At 42.0% G+C, this 21439-nt stretch overlaps 1 protein-coding gene across 1 annotated transcript in view; it reads left to right on the top strand.

Moving 5' to 3' along the window:
* The window catches only part of MYO7B (myosin VIIB), a 349736-nt gene that overhangs the window by 235099 nt on the left and 93198 nt on the right, over nt 1-21439 (top strand). Inside the window, exons 28-31 of the mRNA XM_040348869.1 lie at nt 1729-1848; nt 4031-4204; nt 15255-15482; nt 20730-20894. Coding sequence (XP_040204803.1) covers nt 1729-1848; nt 4031-4204; nt 15255-15482; nt 20730-20894 — 687 coding nt within the window. The remainder of the gene's footprint in view (nt 1-1728; nt 1849-4030; nt 4205-15254; nt 15483-20729; nt 20895-21439) is intronic.

Below are 21439 nucleotides of genomic sequence, written 5' to 3'. Positions count from 1 at the left end.
ATTCAGGAGCTTCCAAACTATGCAGCTAGAGTATGCACTCCTCGCCAACAAATTCCTTTGGCTCATAGAGGAACTCCAAACCCCCTCATATTCTAAGGCATTCGTAAGGGCTGTGTACTTTTATGACAATAAGAAAAACTCACTTGAATGGGTTCCTCCTATTGTTTCTAATTAAATGAACATTTGATTCATTCTGCCCTTATCTCTTGCCATTTCTTATATACCAACAGGGTTCTCCCTAATAGTTTGACAAAATGGCCCGGATTCACAGACATCGGCGCACATTTATGTCGTCGTAGCGTATCTCCTATACGCTACGCCGACGCAGCGCAGAGAGGCAAGCACAGAATTCACAAAGCACTTGCTCTCAAAACTGCGCTCGGTTTCTAAGGCGTAAGCCGGCGTAGGTGGAAGTGGGCGTGAGCCATGCAAATGAGGCGTGACCCCATGCAAATGATGGGCCGAGTGCCAGACAGATACGTATAACGAACGGGTTGCACCTCATATATGGGGAATAACTTTACGCCAGACGTACAGCTTACGCAAAGCGCGTATATTATACGCCGGGCGCAAGTACGTTCGTGAATCGCCGTATTTCCCTCATTTGCATATTTGAATAGAAAATCAATGGGAGCACCACATGCGTCCAGCGTAAATATGCGCCCACTCTACGCCGGCATAGGCAAGTTACGTCGGCAGCCTGAAGCCTTTTTTTAGGCGTATCTTGGTTTGTGGCTCAGGCGCACAGATATGACGCGCACATTTATACTTACGTCGGCGTATCTAGAGATACGTCGGCATAAGTGCTTTGTGAATCCGGGCCAATGTGTGGTCTGTGGTCTGTGGTCTACATCCCCACAAATGAGAATGCCAGAGGTCTAAACTATTGTCTGTCAATACACCCTACCCTATCATGGCTATTGAAACTGTCTACCTCTAAATGATGGAAGGACATGAGTCTGTATACTGTAGTTTTTTTCCTTATTTCTCACTTGCTGTGCATGTCACATAAAGTACCTTGTGGTTCCTATTTTGTCATTCATTCCATACATAACTGTTTTGTTTGTTTGTATATTCAAATTCAATAAAAAAAAATCATCTTTATAGAAGTTTAAATAAATAAATAAAACTCATTTAGAAAGCTTGTTGTGTTTGCTGTATGTAATACTAATGCATTACTTAGAGCAACAGTTGTGGATCAGTTTTCATTTTCCATGAAGGCCTCCTGTGCAATCTGGATTAGAATAAAAGGGAGGATATATATATATATATATATATATATATATATATACACAATTTCAAATTACCTACCTACTGTATGTATACTGTATATCAGAGTTAAGCATTCCAACATGCTTTGACCCGTAATTAAGTGAAATCAGACAAATTTGTATGTGGAGAAATCCTACTTGCCTGCATATTTTGCAGAGAAATTGCAGACACTACTGGAGAAAAGAGCCTTGTGTTGCTTCAGAACAGTTCACCCACAGCAAGCGCAAATAACAGTTCTAAAAAGTTTTCTTTCCCTGCTTTTCTTGCACTCGGGGGGGGGGGGGGGGATCGTTTCAAACAGAGCACTAAACTGATTGTTTTGCATTGAGTTTCCCCACTCCCAGACTGCCTTACTGGTTTTAACTTGGCATTCTAATTGTTTTCTTTCTTGTAGTATGCAGTAACTGCACACTTTAAATGTGGTTAAATTACACCATTTATATTCTGTTCTCATAGTACTTGCAGAACTTTATCCGTGGACAGCAGATAGCACACAGTTCTGTGTGCATGAAACAGCTGAATCGTGTTGCAGCTAATGGAGTCCGTTCAGAACCTCCCAGCTGGCTAGAACTACAGGTATTCTTTATATAGCTGATCACTTCTATTCATGATAGCCAATTAACAATTGCAACCCATGAGATTACAAAGCATTTCCTATCTTGTCATATTTCTTGCCTGTCCAATTATATATGCTATTTTTTTTATATTGTTGGTTACATTGTGGTGTTGAATGTCCTTAAAGTTATCAGTTGATCATTGCCTAGTCCCCTGGTGCCCATGTCATACTTTTTCCTACCTATTTTGCAGCCCTGGGAACCTAGCGGCCAGTAGTCAGTGTTGTTCCTGCCTAGGTGCTCTTATCTCTAACACCAGTAGTATGATCAAAGTCTCTGACAGTCTCCTGTCTATAGTCTCTGACAGGTTTTAAACCTTCCTGTATTATTTGTACCTATAGGTAAGCCTAGAAAAAGGCTTACCTATAAGTACTGTAAATATCTTCTAAACGTGCACCGTTTAGGAGATATTTACTGTAAACTACGCCGATAATGTCATCGGCACATGCGCTCTGAAGGAACGGCCGCCCGTGCCGTTTCTTCAGAAGTCAGTGTAGTGACCGGCTCCAGCCAGTCACACAGTCGGAGTCCACGGCCCCGGAAAGAAAACAAAGATAGATGCGACCTTTAGTGGGGACGACGCAGTCTTCGTTTGCAGGTAAGTGTCACATAATGTGCTTGTATGCGATTCATACTAGCACATTATGCCTTCACTTTGCAGGGAAGGGGGAAAAAAATCAGAGTTTACTCTTTAATGTTCACACTGATCCGACATGAAAGTCATACAGTTTCTGATCCGACTTTGCCCTACGACTTCATGTCCGACTTCCATGCGACTTCAGTTAACGGAATCCGACTTGGAACGACCATACCAGGCCCTTTAAGTCTTGTATGGATCTTGCGGAGGGAACCCCATGACAATATTGGAAAAAAATTGTTTGGATCCCCCATAAAAAAAAAAAGTTGCCCCCAAAATCCCTATCAGACCATTATCTGAGTATGTAGCAGTTCAGGAAAAGGGGAATGAGCAAGCGCTTTGTAGTGTTTTAAAAATCAAGAGATGGTTTTGGAAGAGTCATTTTTAAAAAAATTAAGCATTTCCCCCATCGTAGCTCTATGTTTTCTCCCTCCACTTCATCTCCTTCCACTTCTTCTTCTGGTTCTTCTCCTGTTTTTTGTAACACTAAATTTTTTTTGTGGTGAGTGGGTAGGGGGAACAATGTAGGGGGCGCGGGCTCTGGGGGCCCCCTTGTTAAAGGTTGCTTACAGATTTCGATAAGCCCCATGCCCGCAGAGTACCCCCCCCCCCTTAAGGCTTGTTTTGATGTGCTTTGAAGTTTTAGATACCATGGATGCCCATTAACACGCCTACCACATTAAGATGCGTTATTAACATGTTTTACATGCTTTTCAGACACCTTCCCTATGTTAGTTTTAAATTTTTTGATGGATTCTTGTACTATCATGTTGGCTAGTAAATTTGTAAATGTATCTCAAACGTGCTGTAAATGGCATAGGAATGTTTGTGCATTTACATTGACATGAGTGGAGGCCTTTGGAAAACTGCAAAGCCAGCTGAACACTACAATCAGATACATTTTGGTGCAACGCAAATGCACCCATGCGAACAACACTGTCTGCTGCAATGAACTTAAGTGACATGGAGCATGACCTGACATTCGTGAGTAGGGTTGCCATCTCATCCCTTTAAAACAGAACACATATTAATTACATAGGTTCTGAGGCTAATTTAATGCAAATAAGGCACCAAGTGAGTTTAATTACCTCCTTAATCAGCCACAGAACCTGTGTAATTAATATGTGTTCTGTTTTAAAGGGATGAGTTGGCAACCCTATTCGTGAGGCTTCAAAAAGGCATATGAAATACCTGCTTTTGACGCTTGTGTAAACTTAACCTCACAGTAGGTAATTTGTTGGCATCCACGCTGTATTCCTCTACTTGCAGTTTCTGATAAGGTTCATAGAAATCTCACTCCCTTTATGATATGAATTAGGGCTAAAACTGAAGAGGCAAATATTGGAAATTGTCAGTCTTTTTTTTTTCTTTTTAACAATAAGAACATTTTTATTGATAAAAATACAAATTATCAATTTTATATTGGTGCCTTCACAAGGGGTTTATTGATATGATTTAATGTTTTGCTTATGCTTGTCCCTCTCTATCATATTTATGTCTTGTACAGCAAATGAAGGGAGCAGCATCTCTAGAAATACCTATCAGAATCATGACTGGAGAAACTGTAGTCATCCAAGCAGATTCTGCAACCAATGCAAAGGAGGTCTGCAGGAGTATATCTCAGAAGCTAAAGCTGGTGGAAACTTTTGGATTCTCGGTTTACATATCAATTTATGACAAGGTGCTGTAGTATCATATACATTATGTGCTGAAACTACTAGAGGCTGATTTAGGAAAAAAGAGATTTAAACTTAAATATATGATCCTCTGCAGGAATACATCTTGTTCATGGTATAGTTTCACAAATAAATGTACTCATTGAGACATATATATGACTTTAAGCTGCATTCACACTTTCACGTAACGGGAACAAGATTTTGGTTGAGCAATTTTCATGCAGTTCTGCATATCACATACGGCTAGCCTATTCACTTGAATGGCCTGCTCTATGCATGTTTGTTGCCCAAAAAGAAGCTTCTGCTCCTTTTTGGGTGAGAAGCTTTGTACAGTTTTTAAAGACACGTTTTGCTGCGATTCAGTCGTGTGGAAAAATCACCCAGCATTTAGAATGAATGGCGCCTAAACGCACGTTGCCTGTTTTGCACCAATTGCCTCACGATTTGGAATTGCAAGCAGAATTGCGATGATTACGTCCGTGATTCCAACTTGCCGAGTGTGAATGGGGCCTAAGTGTTCAATAAGCTTTCTAATAGTTAAAGCCCAGCTCCAGACACCATGCCTTTTCTATAGTTTTAGACTCTATTTTCCCTTTTCCTCCTAAGTGCCTGCCTATAATTTGCTGTCAATGAGGAAGGAAGAGACGTTCCAGGAGGTGCACATCACACAAAACCCTCATGTAAAGAGTGGAAGCAGCCTCAGCCTAGACTCTGTCCAGGTCACACCACTGACATGTTTGCCCCACCCACAGGGCTTAGTCATGGGAATCGTATAATATGCTGTAATCACATGCTGTGAATGGCAGAGATAGTTGGAAGAGACAAAGCACCAAAGCTATTATCTGTAACACAAACTTTGCTGATAATGGCGTGTACTCGGAGGTACAGTTGGACCGGTATTATCCAGGTCGGGCATTAAAAGCAGGTTAAATGAGCCTTCAGGGTAATGACATAATAAATTCACTCAAAGGAAAAGGGCTAACAAAGACTAAAACTTGAAAAGCATGGTGCTCCCCCTCACCTTCCAGGACAGCTACTTGAGAGATGATTGGCTCCGCCCTCTACAGGAAACTTAAATCAGATACAATTTAAAAGGCCCCTCCCTTTCCTCTGACCCTCAGCTCTGGCTGTGTGGAACTGTGTCCTCCTCGTGCTTCGCCGAGGTGCACCAAGATGGCATCGGAGGACTTCTGGTGACGCGGCAAGATGGTGCGGGAACCGGAAGTCACAAACGCACTTCCGGGCGCCGTTTGTTTGCTTAAACGAAACACGGCGTGATACACTGAGGACATGTTGCCTGGGGAACAGTCTGCTGAACGCCGGACAGGCGCATTTAGCAGGACAACAGCAGCCTATCTCTCCGGCCAATCTCCGCTTGCCTAATGGAGCTTGAGGACAGGTCTGAGGATGAACCAGCGGCAGCTTCCGAGTCCCATACTGCCCCCAAGGTAAGCCCTTGTCTGTGGATAGCTTCTACAGCAGGGGACTTTTTTGTATGGACCTTTTTTGTTTATGGTTCTTGTCTCTGCTTTTTTCTAGGCCAACCCGGTGAAGAATAAATGTGGGAACTGTAGGGCCAGGCTTTCTGATAGTTATAAGGAACTATTTTGTGAGGATTGTATTTCATCCAGAGCTAGTTCAGAGACTTCCTCTTTTAAAGAGTTAATGTTTTCTATGAAGGAGGTAGTGGCCTCCTTTCGGTCCCTTAATGACAGGGTAGCTGGACTAGAGCCTTCTTCGTCTAGATTCATAGCTCAAGAGCCTTCAGCCTTGGCTAGATCCCTTCCTCTGTTAGTGTCTGAGACCATTAGTTCACGCCATGCTTCTGATCTAGAAGAAGGTGAGAATCCGGGTTATTCATCTGATGAAGAATCTGCATCAGAGGGAGATACTGGTAGCTCTAAGTATCTTTTTCCAGTTGAAGATATTGACGAACTATTAAAGTCAATATATAGCTCGGAGCAGATTGAGATGCTACTGCAAGCCCAATCTGTACAGGATAGAATGTATAGGGGTCTACAGGGGCGGTAGTCGAGAACTTTTACGGTACACCAGTCTCTTATGGACATGATTCTTTCTAAGTGGAAAGAGCCTAAAAAAAGGTTGTTCCAGTCCAGAGGGCACAAAAGAAGGTTTCCTTTTCAGGAATTTAGACGTATGGGCTCAGCGTCTTGATGATCTTCCTTCATCCGACACCCCCTAAGAGGAGATTAGGGAATCTTTCCCACTCATTGCTAGGTCAGTGGCCTTTTTAGCTGATGCAGCGGCAGCTTCTGTAAAAGGTGTAGCCAGGTCTTCTGCTCTCATTAATTCAGTTAGGCGGGCTATCTGGCTTAAGTCTTGGAAGGATGACCTTACCTCCAAGAATAAGCTTTGCGGCATACCCTTTGAAGGCAAGCTCTTATTCGGTTCCTCCTTAGTAGAGGTCCTAGCTCGTTCCTCTGAGAAGAGTAAGCGGTTCTCTTCTTCCCAAAGGCATAAACCCCAGAATAAAAGGGCCTTTTTGCGACTTCCAAAACAAGGTTAATTTTAAAACCAACAGGCAACAGACAAAGAAAAAGTGTTTTTTTTTTAACAAAGACAAGCAAAAAGGGGGACACTCTTTGCTCTTTCAGCTCCTTCCAAAAATCCCCAGTGATGCCAGAATAGAGGTAGGGGGAAGGTTGTCCCATTTCGTCAAAGAATGTGCAGAGATTTCCGACAATTCCTTTATTCTTCAAACATTGGAAAGGGGTTACAGGTTGGAATTCAAAAGTCTCCCCCCCCCCCCCAGAGATTTTTTCTTACCCATCTAAACCAAGCGAGATGGCAAGCCATAATGAATCAAATTTCTGTGTGAGAAACAGAGCGAGTTATTTCTCCTGTTCCGGAGATTCAAAAATTCTGGGGATTTTATTCCCACGTCTTTCTGATCAAGAAAGCTTCCGGCAGCTTTCGTATGGTCATCAATTTAAGAGTCCTGAAAAAAATTATAGTTTACAGACGTTTCCGGTTTGGAAAATATTTATTCTCTAAGAAATCTGTTATTGCCAGGGGTCTGCATGATAACCCTGGATCTCCAGGAAGGACGCTAATCTTCATGTAACAAACTGCCAAAGTCACCGAAAGTTCCTCAGATTTGCAATTCTCATGGAAAACGGGCCAATTCATTGGCAGTTCATTGACCTTGCTTTTGGTCTCTTGGCAGCACCCAGAATTTTTACAAAAATCATGGCCGAAGTCATGGCAGTTTTCGGGTACAGAGTGTATTGAACGTCCCATATCTAGGCGATTTTTTGATCTTTGCTTGAGACAAAGAGTCCCTTGTTCAGGATCTGCAGTTGGTTTTATGGACCTTTCAGAAATTGGGGTGGAAAATCAACCAGCGTAAGTCTTGCCTGGTGCCCTCCCAGAGCATACTTTTCCTAGGTTATCTTATAGACTCTGTTGTTCAAAAGATTTTTCTTCCCGTAGAGAACATTTTGAAAATTCTTCTCTCCGTGCAGGCCTTCAAGCTGCTTTCACAGACCTCCCTTTGGCGGATCATGCAGTTATTAGGGTTGATGACTGCAGCCATCCCACGAGTGCCTTGGGACCAATTACACTCCAAACCCATTCAGGTGTTTATTTTACTACATTGGGATTGCAGGAAGTATTCTCTAGATCAGCTGGTGCAGCTGCCAAGAGAGGATTTTCTCAATCTCTCCTGGTGGGAGCAGCGGGTACACCTGCAGGGAGGGAAGAACTGAGCACAACATGCTCCGGGGTGCTCACTCTCAGGACTGGCAGGCCCAGGGAGCCTGGTTGCCAGAGGAGGCAGGCCACTCCTCAAATTTCAGGGAGCTACAAGCTGTGGGGAAAGCTTTTATGTCTCTGAAAGAGAGGGTCTATTCAAAAGACCTATTCATTTTCTCAGACAGTGCCACAACTGTGGCGGACCTGAACAAGCAAGGGGGCACTCGCTTGAAGTCGCTTCTAAAGTTAACACAGAAGATCCTGTCCTGGGCAGAGGTCAATCTCACTTCAGTCATGGCAGTCCACATCAAGGGGTCAGAGAATATGCTGGCGGACTATCTGAGCAGGGTGAGCATCAGTTCCAGCAGTTGGGAACTTCATCAGGGCACGTTCCGGGAGGTTATGCTAAGATGGGGTCTGCCCACACTGGATCTTTTTGCTTCCAGTCTCAACAGAAAACTGCCGGCGTTCTTCTCACTGGAGAGAGAGACTGAATCCTTAGGGACGGGTGCTTTCTCCTTCCCATGGGATTTCATTCTGGCCTACGCCTTTCCTCCTTTTCCCCTATTACCTTTAGTGGTTGGAAAAATAATTCAGGACCGGGCAGAAGTGGTTCTGATTGCCCCCTGGTGGCCCAGGATGAGTTAGTTTTCCTCTCTGAAGACCCTTTCTGTAGATCTCCCCTGGCCCCTACCAGATTGGAAGGATCTGCTCCATCAGGGACCGGTGTTGCTTCTAAACCCTCAGACCTTCCATTTGATGGCCTGGAGGCTGAGCGGTGCATCCTACAGTTGAGGGGATGTTCAGAGAGGGTTTTTCAAACTATCCTGGACAGCCGTAAGTTAGTCACAAGAAGAATCTATGGGAAAGTTTGGAAAACTTTTATTTCCTGGCAAAGGGAATCCAGTTAAGGTTCTTTCTCCACTCCCTGTATATTGGATTTTTTGCAGAGGGAGGTAGAGAAAGGACTCTCTGTCAGCGCCCTTAGAGTTCAGGTTACTGCCCTATCTTTGTTTGCAGAAAGGAGACTAGCGGAAGATCCTTTAGTCAGGAGGTTCCTTTCAGCTAGATCTAGACATGCTCCCAAGGTCGTCAAACACGTTCCTCCCTGGGATCTGTCATTAGTATTAAATGCTCTTACAAGGGCTCCTTTTGAGGCTTCCCTGAAATTAATTTCTTTGAAGATTTCCTTCCTTTTGGCTATTACATCAGGGAGAAGGATTTCTGATCTACAGTCTCTTTCCTGTAAAGACCCTTTCCTGAGGATTCTAGAGGTCAGGGTAGTGATTAGGCCTGATCCTTTCTATTTTCCCAAAGTATCTTCGAATTTTCACAAGCCCCAGGAGGTAGTACTTCCTAGTTTCTATACCTCTCCCAAGAATACAGAGGAGGAAAGGTTTAGGGGCAGATCCACAAAAGGATTACGCCGGCGTATCTACTGATACGTCGGCGTAATTTTAAATTTCCCGCGTCGTATCTTTGTTTTGTATCCACAAAACAATATACGACAGCATCTGGGATCGATCCGACAGGTGTACATCTTAGTATGCCGTCGGATCTAAGCTGCAATTTTTCGGCGGCCGCTAGGTGGCGTTCCCGTCGAAATCCGCATCTAGTATGCAAATTAACTAGTTACGGCGATCCACGAATGTACGTCGACCCGGCGCATTTTTTTCCGTTGTTTGCGTTCGGCTTTTTCAGGCGTATAGTTAAAGCTGTTGTTATGAGGCGTACTCAATGTTGACTATGGCAGTCGTTCCCGCGTACAATTTTGAATTTTTTACGTCGTTTGCGTAAGTCGTTCGCGAATAGGAATTTGCATAAAATGACGTCACCGTCGTAAGCATTGGCTTGTTCCGGTTACATTTCGAGCATGTGCACTGGGATACCCCCAGGGACGGCGCATGCGCAGTTAAAAAATAACGTTGTTTGCGTCGGGTCACGACGTATTAACATAAAACACGCCCCCATTACATCCATTTGAATTCCGCGCCCTTACGCCGCAGGAGATACACTACGCCGCAAATTCGTTGAGGATTCAAAACAAAACAAAGTGTGTTAAAGCGGTGTAGTGTATCTTAGATACGCTACACCCGGAGCAATAATGCGCCGTTGTACAAGGATCTACCCCTAAGTCTTTTAGACATGAAGAGATGTCTTCTGCTTTATCTAGATAAATCCAGTGGTTTTAGGAGTTCCTCCCAACTGTTGGTGTTGTTCAGTGGCCCCAAGAAGGGGTCCAAAGCGTCTAAAAGATCTATTGCTAGGTGGATTAGGGGAGCTATTTGTGAGGCATACAAAGCATCAGGTCGCACCCCTCCTTCTAGAATTAGGGCTCATTCAACGAGATCCATGGCCACGTCATGGGCAGAAAGAGCAGGGGCATCATGGGAAGAAATTTCTAAAGCTACCGTCTGGTCCTCCTCTCATGCATTTGTCAAACATTATAGAGTTCAGATGCTTTCCAGCCAGGACCTCTCCTTTGGTAGGAAAGTGCTTCAGGCAGTCGTCCCTCCCTAAAGTATAGAATCATGCTTATCCTCTCAAGTAGCTGTCCTGGAAGGTGAGGGGGGAAAACCCCTGTTAGATTTACCGGTAATGGTATTTCCAGGAACCTTCCAGGACAGCGTCTATATTCTCACCCTATTCAGTTTTTTTCACTGGTCGACCTTGTTTACCTGGTGGTGGTGTTTTTATATGAGTTTCTGTGTTTTTTTTTTCCTTTTGCCGAGTGCATTTTTTGTGAAGGTTTACTTGATCTTCTAACAACTGAGGGTCAGAGGAAAGGGAGGGGCCTTTTAAATTCTAACTGATTTGTGTTTCCTGTAGAGGGCGGAGCCAATCATCTCTCAAGTAGCTGTCCTGGAAGGTTCCTGGAAATACCGTTACCGGTAAGTCTAACGGGTTTTCACTCATGGTTAGTGTTTGGCTGATTATCAATCAACTGTGTTTACTCTTTTTAAATCATAATGGCAACAGAAACTACCCAAATGACCCTGATAAAAGGTTTATATACCCCTGTTCTTAATACCGTGTATTGCCCCCTTTAACATCAATGACAGCTTGAAGTCTTTTGTGGTATTTGTGGATGAGACTCTATCTTTTCAGATGGTAAAGCTGCCCATTTCTCTTAGCAAAAAGTCTCCAGTTCCTGGAAATTCTTGGGCTGTCTTGTATGAACTGCACATTTCAGATCTCCCCAGAGTGGCTCAATAATATTGTGGTCAGGAGACTGAGATGGTCACTCCAAAACCTTCACTTCATTCTGATGTAGCGAATGACAGGTCGACTTGGCCTTGTGTTTTGGATCATTGTCATGTTGGAATGTCCAAGTACGTCCCATGCGCAGCTTTCTGGCTGATGAATGCAAATGTTCCTCCAGTAATTTTTGATAACATACTGCATTCATCTTGCCATCAATTTTGACCAAATTTCCTGTGCCTTTGTAGCTCACACATCCTCAAAACATCAGCGATCCACCTTCGTTCCTTTTTCATTATTGGCCTTGTTGACTCCTCTCCAAATGTAGCGTTTATGGTTATGGCCAAAAAGCAAAATTTTGGTCTCATCACTCCAAATGACTTTGTGCCAGAAGGTTTGAGGCTTGTCTCTGTGCTGTTTGGCGTATTGTAAGCGAGATACTTTGCGGCATTCGCGTAGTAAGAGCCAGTTCACACCAGATGCAGTTCCGTGCACATTTTTCTGCACTAAAAATGCATGCACAGTGTTTTCAATGTATTCCAATGGCTCTAGCTCACACCATGCAGTCAGTTTCCGGTGCAGAAACTGACCAGAAACTGACTGCATGGTGTGAACTAGAGCCATTGGAATACATGGAAAACACTGTGCATACATTTTGTGCAGAAAAAAAGCGCACGGAACTGAACGGAACTGCATCTGGTGAAACTACCCTTTCCCGCAGATCCTTAGACAATTATTTTTCTTTCCCCATGACTCAGAATCCAGAAACGTCAGGCAGCACTGGATGAAAGATGCAAGGGTCTGTCAGGAGTCCAGAAACACATTGACCTTTTATACGCACCCACACTAATTAAAAGCAAACAGATCACAGGTGAGGATGGTTACCTTTTATAGCCATTTAAACCCCTTTGTGTCAACTTGTATGCATGTTATCAGGCCAAAATCACCGGTATGTAAACTTTTGATCAGGGCCATTTGGGTAGTTTCTGTTGCCATTATGATTTAAAAAGAGTAAACACAGTTGATTGATAATAAATGGCTTCAGCCAAACAGTAACCGTAAGAGCCGGTTCACACAGGGGCGACCTGGGATCCGACTTGAAGTTGCCCCAAGTCGTCCCAAGTCGCATTGTTGAGAAAATCAATGGAAGTGAATGGAGCCGTCTTAATACACACTACTGAAGTCGCTCCGACTTCAGAAAAGGTTCCTGTACTACTTCAATCCGACTTCTAGGCAACTTGTAGGCAAATATAATTTAAAATGGCCAACAAATCATAAATTATGCCAGAGTATGTAAACTTATGAGCACAACTTTATGTAAGTGTTCACAATCACTTAAACTAAACTTAGCTCCTTTTCTCCATTCTCACTTTTCCTGCATCAGGATCTTTTGTATCATAGGCCTTCACTGAAACACACCAGTGCTGGGATTTCAAAGACTCATCTAATGTACAGATTAAACTAAGCATAGGCAGCACCATTTCAAATAGTTAAAATTATTTTCAACATTTAGTAATAGGATATAACATGGAATTGATATTTTCTGCCTTATTTATGATTGATTATTTGATTGACTTCTGTGGTTTTCACACATTTTATTTCTTTGTATAGTACTTTGTTTTTGTTATGGAATGTAGCACAAATGTACTAGTGGGAGTCATTTTGATTTCTGTTGGCAACACAGTATCCTGGCCTAGGGCAGCACTTTGCAGGGGGGCAGCACGGAAAGTGTCCCCGCTGGCTTGTGCTACACTGCCAGCGGCTGTCCTATCATCCTGGACCACAAACCTTCCTCACTGTGCTATATGTTTTCTGCTGTACCATTGGCATGGTTATATCTTTTAAGTCCTCTCCATAAAATTATCAGAAATTTGTGCTTGAAGTAGAACTATAGGCAAAACTTTTTTTTTTTTTTTCATTTTGGATAGAGTAAGGGAGGGTTATAATCCCTGTCAGTTTATTTTTTTACCATTCCTGTCCCATTGCAGAGCTTTCCCTTCACTTTCTGCCCCATAGCTAAACAGGAAGTGATAGGAAATGTGTGCAAATTAAGGGAATCAATTCCCCTCACCCAGGCATTGAGAACTAGTGTCCCCACTCAAAAATGTCAGGGTGGGTCTTAAACAGAAAGGGGTGTGGCCTTGACAGGAAAGGGGTGGGTCATATTTAAATTAAGGGGGTCACGAGTTTAGTCAGGCCTAGGGCAGCACAAAACCTAAATACACCACTGGATGTTGGTTATATTTTTCTGATGCAAGTATCTAGTAACTACAGAGAAGAGGCTGCATGATTAATCATAAAAGTATCGAGATCGCGATTAATCTCTCCTCACGATCTTAAAACAACATTTCCCCAATTCTATGTAACAAGTGCAGAGAGTTCTGACAGCTGACAAAAAAAAATCCAGGCAGCCTGACAATTTTCTTACAACATCAGAGATAAAGAGAAACATTGTAACATGTAATTCTTTAGATCAAATGAATGAAATTTGGTCTGTAAATTAGGTCAGTGTTGTTGCGACAAGTTAAAATCTGTGAATAAACAAAACGCAGCACTGAGAAACTTAGTAGTGCACACACCACTACAAAAAACTGGTAAGTGTCCCGTAAGTGATACAAAATTATAAGAATACCAGAAAATGAAATGTACAGTGCAAATCGCATAATCGTGCAATACAGTGCAAAAACATGCATACATATCAAAAAATGGTGATAAACAATAAATCCTAAAGAATGAATATATATTGACACACAAGTCCTTGTATAAATATTCTTTAAGTGCTCCAGTGCATATAATGAATACTCCAAAGTGCTTCAGTGCATGTGATATTCAAATAGCAGCATTCCTGGAATGATAAGTATTACAGTTCATAAAACCACACAGCCCAGTGAGTGATCCAAAAATCTGTATCAGAGTGCTGTCACACAGGTGCTCCCCCAAGGTAATGGACGCTCACCTCAGAGCGTGCGACCTTGCAGCTAAGCTTGTTCTACGCACGCTTATGAACCACACCTGGGTTCTATTGGGCAATCCTGGGATCCAGGTCTCCTTAGTATATGTTCCAGATCATATAAGATAGAAAAAAACTTGGATGGTGCAAGTAACATTTTTAAAGGTTTATTAAATAAAGAAATCCCCTGCCGGGGTACTCACACAGCGTGGGTGTGGAAGTGCACCACTCTAAAACAGGTCCGTAATGATGTACAGAGATCGGGATATGATAAAGTCCTCCTTAGCCTCACACAGACTCTCCTGTTGTCCTGTCCTCTCCCCCAGGAGATTTCTTTATTTAATAAACCTTTAAAAACGTTACTTGCACCATCCAAGTTTTTTTCTATCAAGTAAGCATCACATGATGTGAAACATGTCAGCCACCCTTTTCCTGTTGTTCACTTCATTTTGACTGCATCGCTTTGGTTGTTTTTTGGATTTTATTTGTATAATAAAGACATTGTTTTAAGGAGTGCGGCAGTCCAGGACCTTCTTCTATCCAATGCACCTGTGCATAGCCAGCACCTTTTTGCTTTAGTGGGACGGAAGCGAAGCCAAAGGATCAGCAGTTTTTAGAGCGGTATCATTTCTCACTTCAACTACCTGGTGTGTGCACTACTAAGTTTCTCAGCGCTGCGTTTTGTTTATTCATTTAATTTGGCACAGATTTATGAGAGGTGTTTCACACTAGCAGCTTTATTTATATTGATTACATTTAAGGACTATTGCTATTTCAAGTTAAAATCTGTATTTTTTTTCTGGAAAATTACTTGGAACCCCCAACATTATATATATATTTTTTAGCAGACCGTAGACAATAAAATGGCGGTTGTTGCAATATTTTATGTCACACTGTATTTGCGCAGCGGTCTTTCAAACGCAATTTTTGGGGAAAAATACACTTTAATGAATTTAAAAAAAACTAAACAGTAAAGTTAGCCCAATTTGTATGTATAATGTGAAAGATGATGTTACGCCGTGAGAATCGTGAGAGAATCATGATCTTTATTCTAAGCAAAAAAATTGTGATTCTCATTTTAGCCAGAATAGTGCAGCTATTTTTTTTTAGGTTTATATTTAGTCCTCCTGAATGTTTTTAATACAGTAGTCTAGAACATGGCCTTACAGTGATCTTTCCCTGTGTTTCAGGTGTTGTCACTGGGAAATGGGTCAGAGCACCTGATGGATGGTATCTCTCATTGTGAACAGCAAGCCAGAGACAAGGGCGAGCAAGAGAAACACGCACCTTGGCGACTGTTTTTCCGTAAGGAGATTTTCACACCATGGCATAACTCTTCAGAGGATCCTATTAGCACAGACTTAATATATAAACAGGTCATACGTGGCCTGTGTTTTGGAGAATATCGCTGTGAGAAGGTGAGCTTTGATAAACAGTTATTATTTCATGAAAAGACAACTTGTGTACGAATTAAAACACTGAAATACATGCATTTTTTGTCCAAGTAAAAACTATATTTTAGTCTTTGTATGAATGCAGTTAGTCTGAATCACTCATATATCTGGAGGACTCAATTGGAGACATCTCTGTACTTAAATTTCCAGCTCTGCATTTTTTCTGTATTCTTTGATTATACATTAATGAGAACACACAGTAACTTGTTGACATGGCTTCATAGTGACCGCAACATGGACCAGAGCAAGAAAGTGACTGAGAGGAACATTGTTTTTTTAGTCATTTGGTATTCATTTTAGAAAACTAAACATGCATGGATGCAAACATCTCTCCTTGCAGATTTCTGTAAAATAAAATTATGCAAATTATTTATTTTTATTATTTTTTAAAGTAAAAATAAAGACAGCTAATTGTAGAACTGGGACTGTGATTGTAAAGAGATCCTTTAGGAGTGTCTCAAAATTACAATATCTTCAAAACCTTTGAATGAAGGCACATCTTCGATTGGTATAGTGAGCTGTTTGTTTAAGACTGAGATAACAGGGTCAACTACTGGAACAGACCACTTTTTAGTGAACTTTTTTTCCACTGGATAGAGCTCAGCAATGTTTATTATATTTGTTTATGAATGGGGAATGCCTTTATAGATTTTCAGGTTTCTTTGTACTGTACACAAAGGGGCATGGCGAGATAAAGGAGAATGAATTGTAACAATGCTTAGGCTTTTGCGCACAGTGAAAATATTCACATTAGACCTAAAACCAAATATATGCGGTGCTACTGTTAACTAAATATGTGTACTTGATATATGCAATGCCCAATAAACAGTTTAACTGTAAAGTCCTGTACACACGATCGAATATCTGATGGAATCTAATCCGATGGATTTTTTTGTCGGATATCCGATGAAGCTGACTTTTATCAGTCTTGCCTACACACCATCAGTCTAAAATCCGATCGTGCCAAAACGCGGTGACGTACAACACTACAACGAGCCGAAAAAAATTAAGTTCAATGCTTCCAAGCATGCGTCAAATTGATTCTGAGCATGCATGGATTTTTGACCAATGGAGTTCCATACAGATGATCAGATTTTTCTATAGTTTTTTTACCCATAGGAAAATTTAAAACATGTTCTATTTTTTTACACCGATGGAAATAAAACCGATGGGGCCCACACACGATTGGTTTGTCCGATGAAAACAGTCCATCAGTCTGTTTTCAGCGGACAAACCGATCGTGTGTACGCGGCTTTATACAGTACTTATGTTACCTCTTCAGTGCTATTTGTGACCCAATGAATAAACATTTATATCAATTCATAATATTAAAGTGTTCCGTTTTCATGTGTCAATTCATATATCAAAATTAATTTGTATAATAAAGTGCTTTGTGCCTAAAATAAGTCAGAAAAAGTCCATGGTGCTTCAAAGTGCTCTGTGCTATTGAATCCAAAACATTCAGTGTTTCATGTGCAAACCAACACTCTGTTCTCCCCTCATTTGTTTCCATACTCACCAGATCAAGATGATATAATTACTTTATATGCAAACCAACAGTCATCCTTTTAGTTATCCTTGCTGTTCTCATTTTGGATGGGCAAGAACTTCTCTGTGTTGCTCGGTTATACGTTTTTGGGGAAATATAAACCAGGCAATACCCCGAAGGCGTGAAACCTATTTACTAAAGCAATAATTTTTTTTTTTAAAAACTACATAATATATAATATTGCTTGCATCACACGAGGCATCATTGTTTGTATTAGTTCCGGTATAAGAAAACCATTTGTGTTTCACAAACCGGAATTAGGTAGACAGAAGTGACACCAGTAAGCCCCGCCCAACACGTTTTTTCACACTGACGTCATCAGGAGAGATGCCATGATGGAGCACTCCACATCTTATATACCCTATACTCTATTAACCTTTCAGTGAATCTCATCGGGCTTATTGGGACTCATTGAGCCCCCCTCCATCCATCGCGTCTCGTTTTTTGACACTTCCCTTTTCTTATTGTTACCTCTCTAGTGGTTATTAATTTTATCTATACCAAGATTAACCCCCTTGGGTCTCTCCCATGGTATTCCCTGAAGTATCGGGATAAATTGTGTCCTCTAAAGCCTTTTTGATATTATCCACATGCTCACCTATTCTCTTGGAGAGAAGCCTTGTGGTTCTTCTCACATATTGTAATTAGCATTTGATGATATAAGTGACATGGGTACCATCACACGTAATTAATTCCCTAATGTTATGCCCCCTATTTGTCATATTTGATTTTAATTTAGTGCGTTTTCTCGCTCCATTCCACATTAGCAAGCCTGTTGCTTAATGCTTTAGCTTCAGGGCTATAGGAACCTGGAATTGAGAAATCTTCTATTATAACATTGCCTCTGGATCATCTTAGTTCCCTTCTACAGTATGTCCACCTCTTCTAAGATGGGTATATCAGGATCTGACTCGGGTAGAGACAGAGGAACTGGAGAAGGGTCTTGGTGTTTTTGAGCCCTGGACAGAGATGGCTTTATTAAAGCTGTTAGTTGCCCGAGGAAATGTGACATAGATGCAAAAAAAACTTTCTTTGTGCGTTAGGCCGCTTATTGGATGCAGAGACAGATGTTAAAATGGGTTCCTACTCCAGGTCAAGAGAAGCATAGTCACTGTGAGGTTTAAATGGAAAGAAGTATTTGGACAGCCTCACTCCCAAAAAGACCTTTCGGTTGCCTTTATTAATGAAAAATTGGATAAAAGCACTACTAAAAGCTATGACTAAGCATTCGTGCGAAACCCGTTGGCTGTGTGTTCTTGCTGTGGCTTGTAGTGCTTTTATCCAATTTTTTATTAAAGGGGTGGTTCCCTCTAAAACAAATTTCTAACAATTGTGACAGAGTACATGATTCCAGGTATGTCAGTGTGAGATTGGAAAGGTCAGCTTTCCCTGTCTTAGAAAGGGTTAAGCCTGGCCCAACAGGTAAACCTCCTCTCTCTCCCTATTAATTAGCCTGCACCTGATAGAGTCTCCACATCATCATCCGGGGTCATTTTCTGCATACAGCTGCTTGCACGAATTTGGCTTACCCCCCCTGCTGGTGGGTTAGTAGACCCTTGGGTAGTCATCTGATCCAGGGTTGCTTTGAGAACAGCATGGTCTGACTGTTGTGCTTTAGTCAAAGCTTCAATCTGCAAAGTCAGGAGCCTGTTGGTCTCCTGCTGTACTGCAGCTGCTGCAGCTACCTGTCTATTAGTTTCTTGATGCACTGCAGCGGCCTGTCTATTAGTCTCTAGTTGCGCTGCAGCTAAGGCAGCGGCCTGTCTATTAGTCTCTTGCTGCACAGAGGTAGCTTGTAACAGGGCTTTTACAATATCTTCCATTTTCTGGGTCCTGTACCTTTAAGGCCACTGTAACTGTAAAGTGACCGGTACAACAGCGAACATCCCACTTCTGACACCACTTGTGGCAAAGTCGCTTGGGTTAGTAGAAATAGTGAAACATGCAGCGCAGCAAAGTCACCAAAATAGCAATAAATATGGCTTTATTGCATCAAAAATAATAATACAAACAAAAAGGCCTACTCCAGCTTAGGAGGCTAACTAAACAGTAGTGTCCCTCACTACGGGTTACTGGAGCGGCTATTCCGGCCTCCAGTATAAACAAACAAAAATAATAGTTCAATATAAACAATAAGTTCTGACAGACCTTGTTCCTCAGATACACAGACAGACTTCAGTCTGCCCATCCAGCACAGCCTGGATCTCACACTGAGCTCTCCCTCTTCCAGACTCTATCAGGTGCAGGCTAATTAATAGGGAGAGAGAGGAGGTTTACCTGTTGGGCCAGGCTTAACCCTTTCTAAGACAGGGAAAGCTGACCTTTCCAATCTCACACTGACATACCTGGAATCATGTACTCTGTCACACAATACATTCGTAAGACTGCTTACACTGCGGGTAGGCTGGCTTTTGTTTTGTTTTTTTAGTACATACCTCGATATCGCCGTTTCGTCCCTTGGCGGTGGGCGTTCCTAGTTGATTGACGTTCCTCCGACGGGCACATACGTGACGTCACGACTTTCCGAAAGAAGCCGAACGTCGCTGCGCAGGCGCCGTATAGAGCCGACTCTATACGGCGCCTGCGCAATGACGTTCGGCTTCTGTCGGAAAGTCGTGACGCGCAGTATGCGCCCGTCGGAGGAACGTCAATCAACTAGGAACGCCCACCGCCAAGGGACGAAACGGCGATATCGAGGTATGTACTAAAAAAACAAAACAAAAGCCAGCCTACCCGCAGTGTAAGCAGTCTTACGAATGTATTGTTAGAAATTTGTTTTAGGGGGAACCACCGCTTTAATAAAGGCAACCGAAAGTTTTTTTGGGGAGTGCGGCTTTCCAAATACATCTTTAAATTTTTGCTTCATGCATTGCCAGCACCCTTAGTTTCTGTGAGGAGACTAATCGGCAAGTACACCCACCTGGAGCAGTTACTCCCCTTCACTGTGAGGTTTAGGCCGGGTTCACATATGTGCGGCCCAAAAGAGTTCCATCACCATAGGATACTAGCACACAACTGAGTACTCACGGAGTCGGGTAGGGTTATAGGGGAGGCACCAAGAGGGCATGTACTCAAAAGCTTGTCAGTGTCCAATCTACTGAAAGTACCAGCCTATAACCCAGGATCTGTAGATACCCAGTCTGAGTCCTCTACTGTACGATTAAGATAAAAAAGTAAAACAAAGCATATACTGTAAATATGTATATGCTTTGATGCGAGGAGTGCAGAATACGTTGTAAAACCTGGTGATTGGTTTGGGGATCATTAAAAAAGTGCTAGAGAAAAGAATACCAATGTAGCTTACCACTCTGTTCAGAAACATAACTTTACAACTATATCTTTGAAATCTCAAATTCTGGAATGAGTTGACCCATCAGAGTGGTGTAGAAGGTCAGATGGCATCTCTCTCTGCTAAGCAAGGGAGAGGTGTTCTGAATATTCATACCAGGACACATGATAACCTTAACTTTGAATGTGCCGTACTTAATTTTTATCATTTAAGCAAGTTTGTCAGGTGGTTCGTTTGTATCTAATTCCTTTCTGTATTTTTTCAGCTTTTTCAAAATGTGTCCCCTTTTCCTTGTGGCCTACTACATTGTGCAAGTACTTAAATGTGGTGTCAAGATATTTCCACTGTATATAAACTTACATTTCTCTTGCAGGATGAAGACATGGCAGAGTTGTTGTCTAAACACTACTATATTAAATATGGTGTGATTTTGAAGGATGAGTTCATACAGAGTGCTGTGAAAGACTGCATACCATCAAAGCAACTGCCCACTAAAGGCAATCACTGGGCAAATTTGTTGAAAGAAAAGAATGCTACGGTAATGCTCTTGGCAACAATTGCTTTGACTAGCATTTATATATGGTTATATAGTGATGTTTATCCCCACAGTTACTATGTAACTATGTAGCCCAAGTTAAAATTGTAGGTAGGTAGGATGCGTTGCCATAAAAGTACATGGTACAGCAGGCACATATCAGGAATATGAAATGTTGGGTTTACACATTCTTTAATGAGTGCATGAAACGTCTATTAATAAAGGGTGGGTTATTACTTTTCCATGATCAAATTCTTATGTTGACTATTTGTGACATCTGCTTTCAGTCTTAACGGTAATTTCCTGCATAGTCATGCTGCCCTCCGATTTGCTATTCCTCAGGTTTACCCCACGATCCATCATCCAATTTCTGTGTCTGCTCTGTACCAATCTTTTATAAAGCTACATTCTGCTGTGTGGTCATCCTCAATATTAGTCTAACCACTCTCTGCCTAAACTTTCTGCTCATCCCATCTTCCACCAACTGTGTCCCATCCATATTCCTTCCACCCACTTTGTATGTATCATTGTCATCTCACTCTGTTCAC

The sequence above is a fragment of the Rana temporaria genome, chromosome 4 (assembly GCF_905171775.1).
Source record: "Rana temporaria chromosome 4, aRanTem1.1, whole genome shotgun sequence".
NCBI lineage: Eukaryota > Metazoa > Chordata > Amphibia > Anura > Ranidae > Rana > Rana temporaria.
This window is presented reverse-complemented; position numbering and strand designations above follow the sequence as displayed.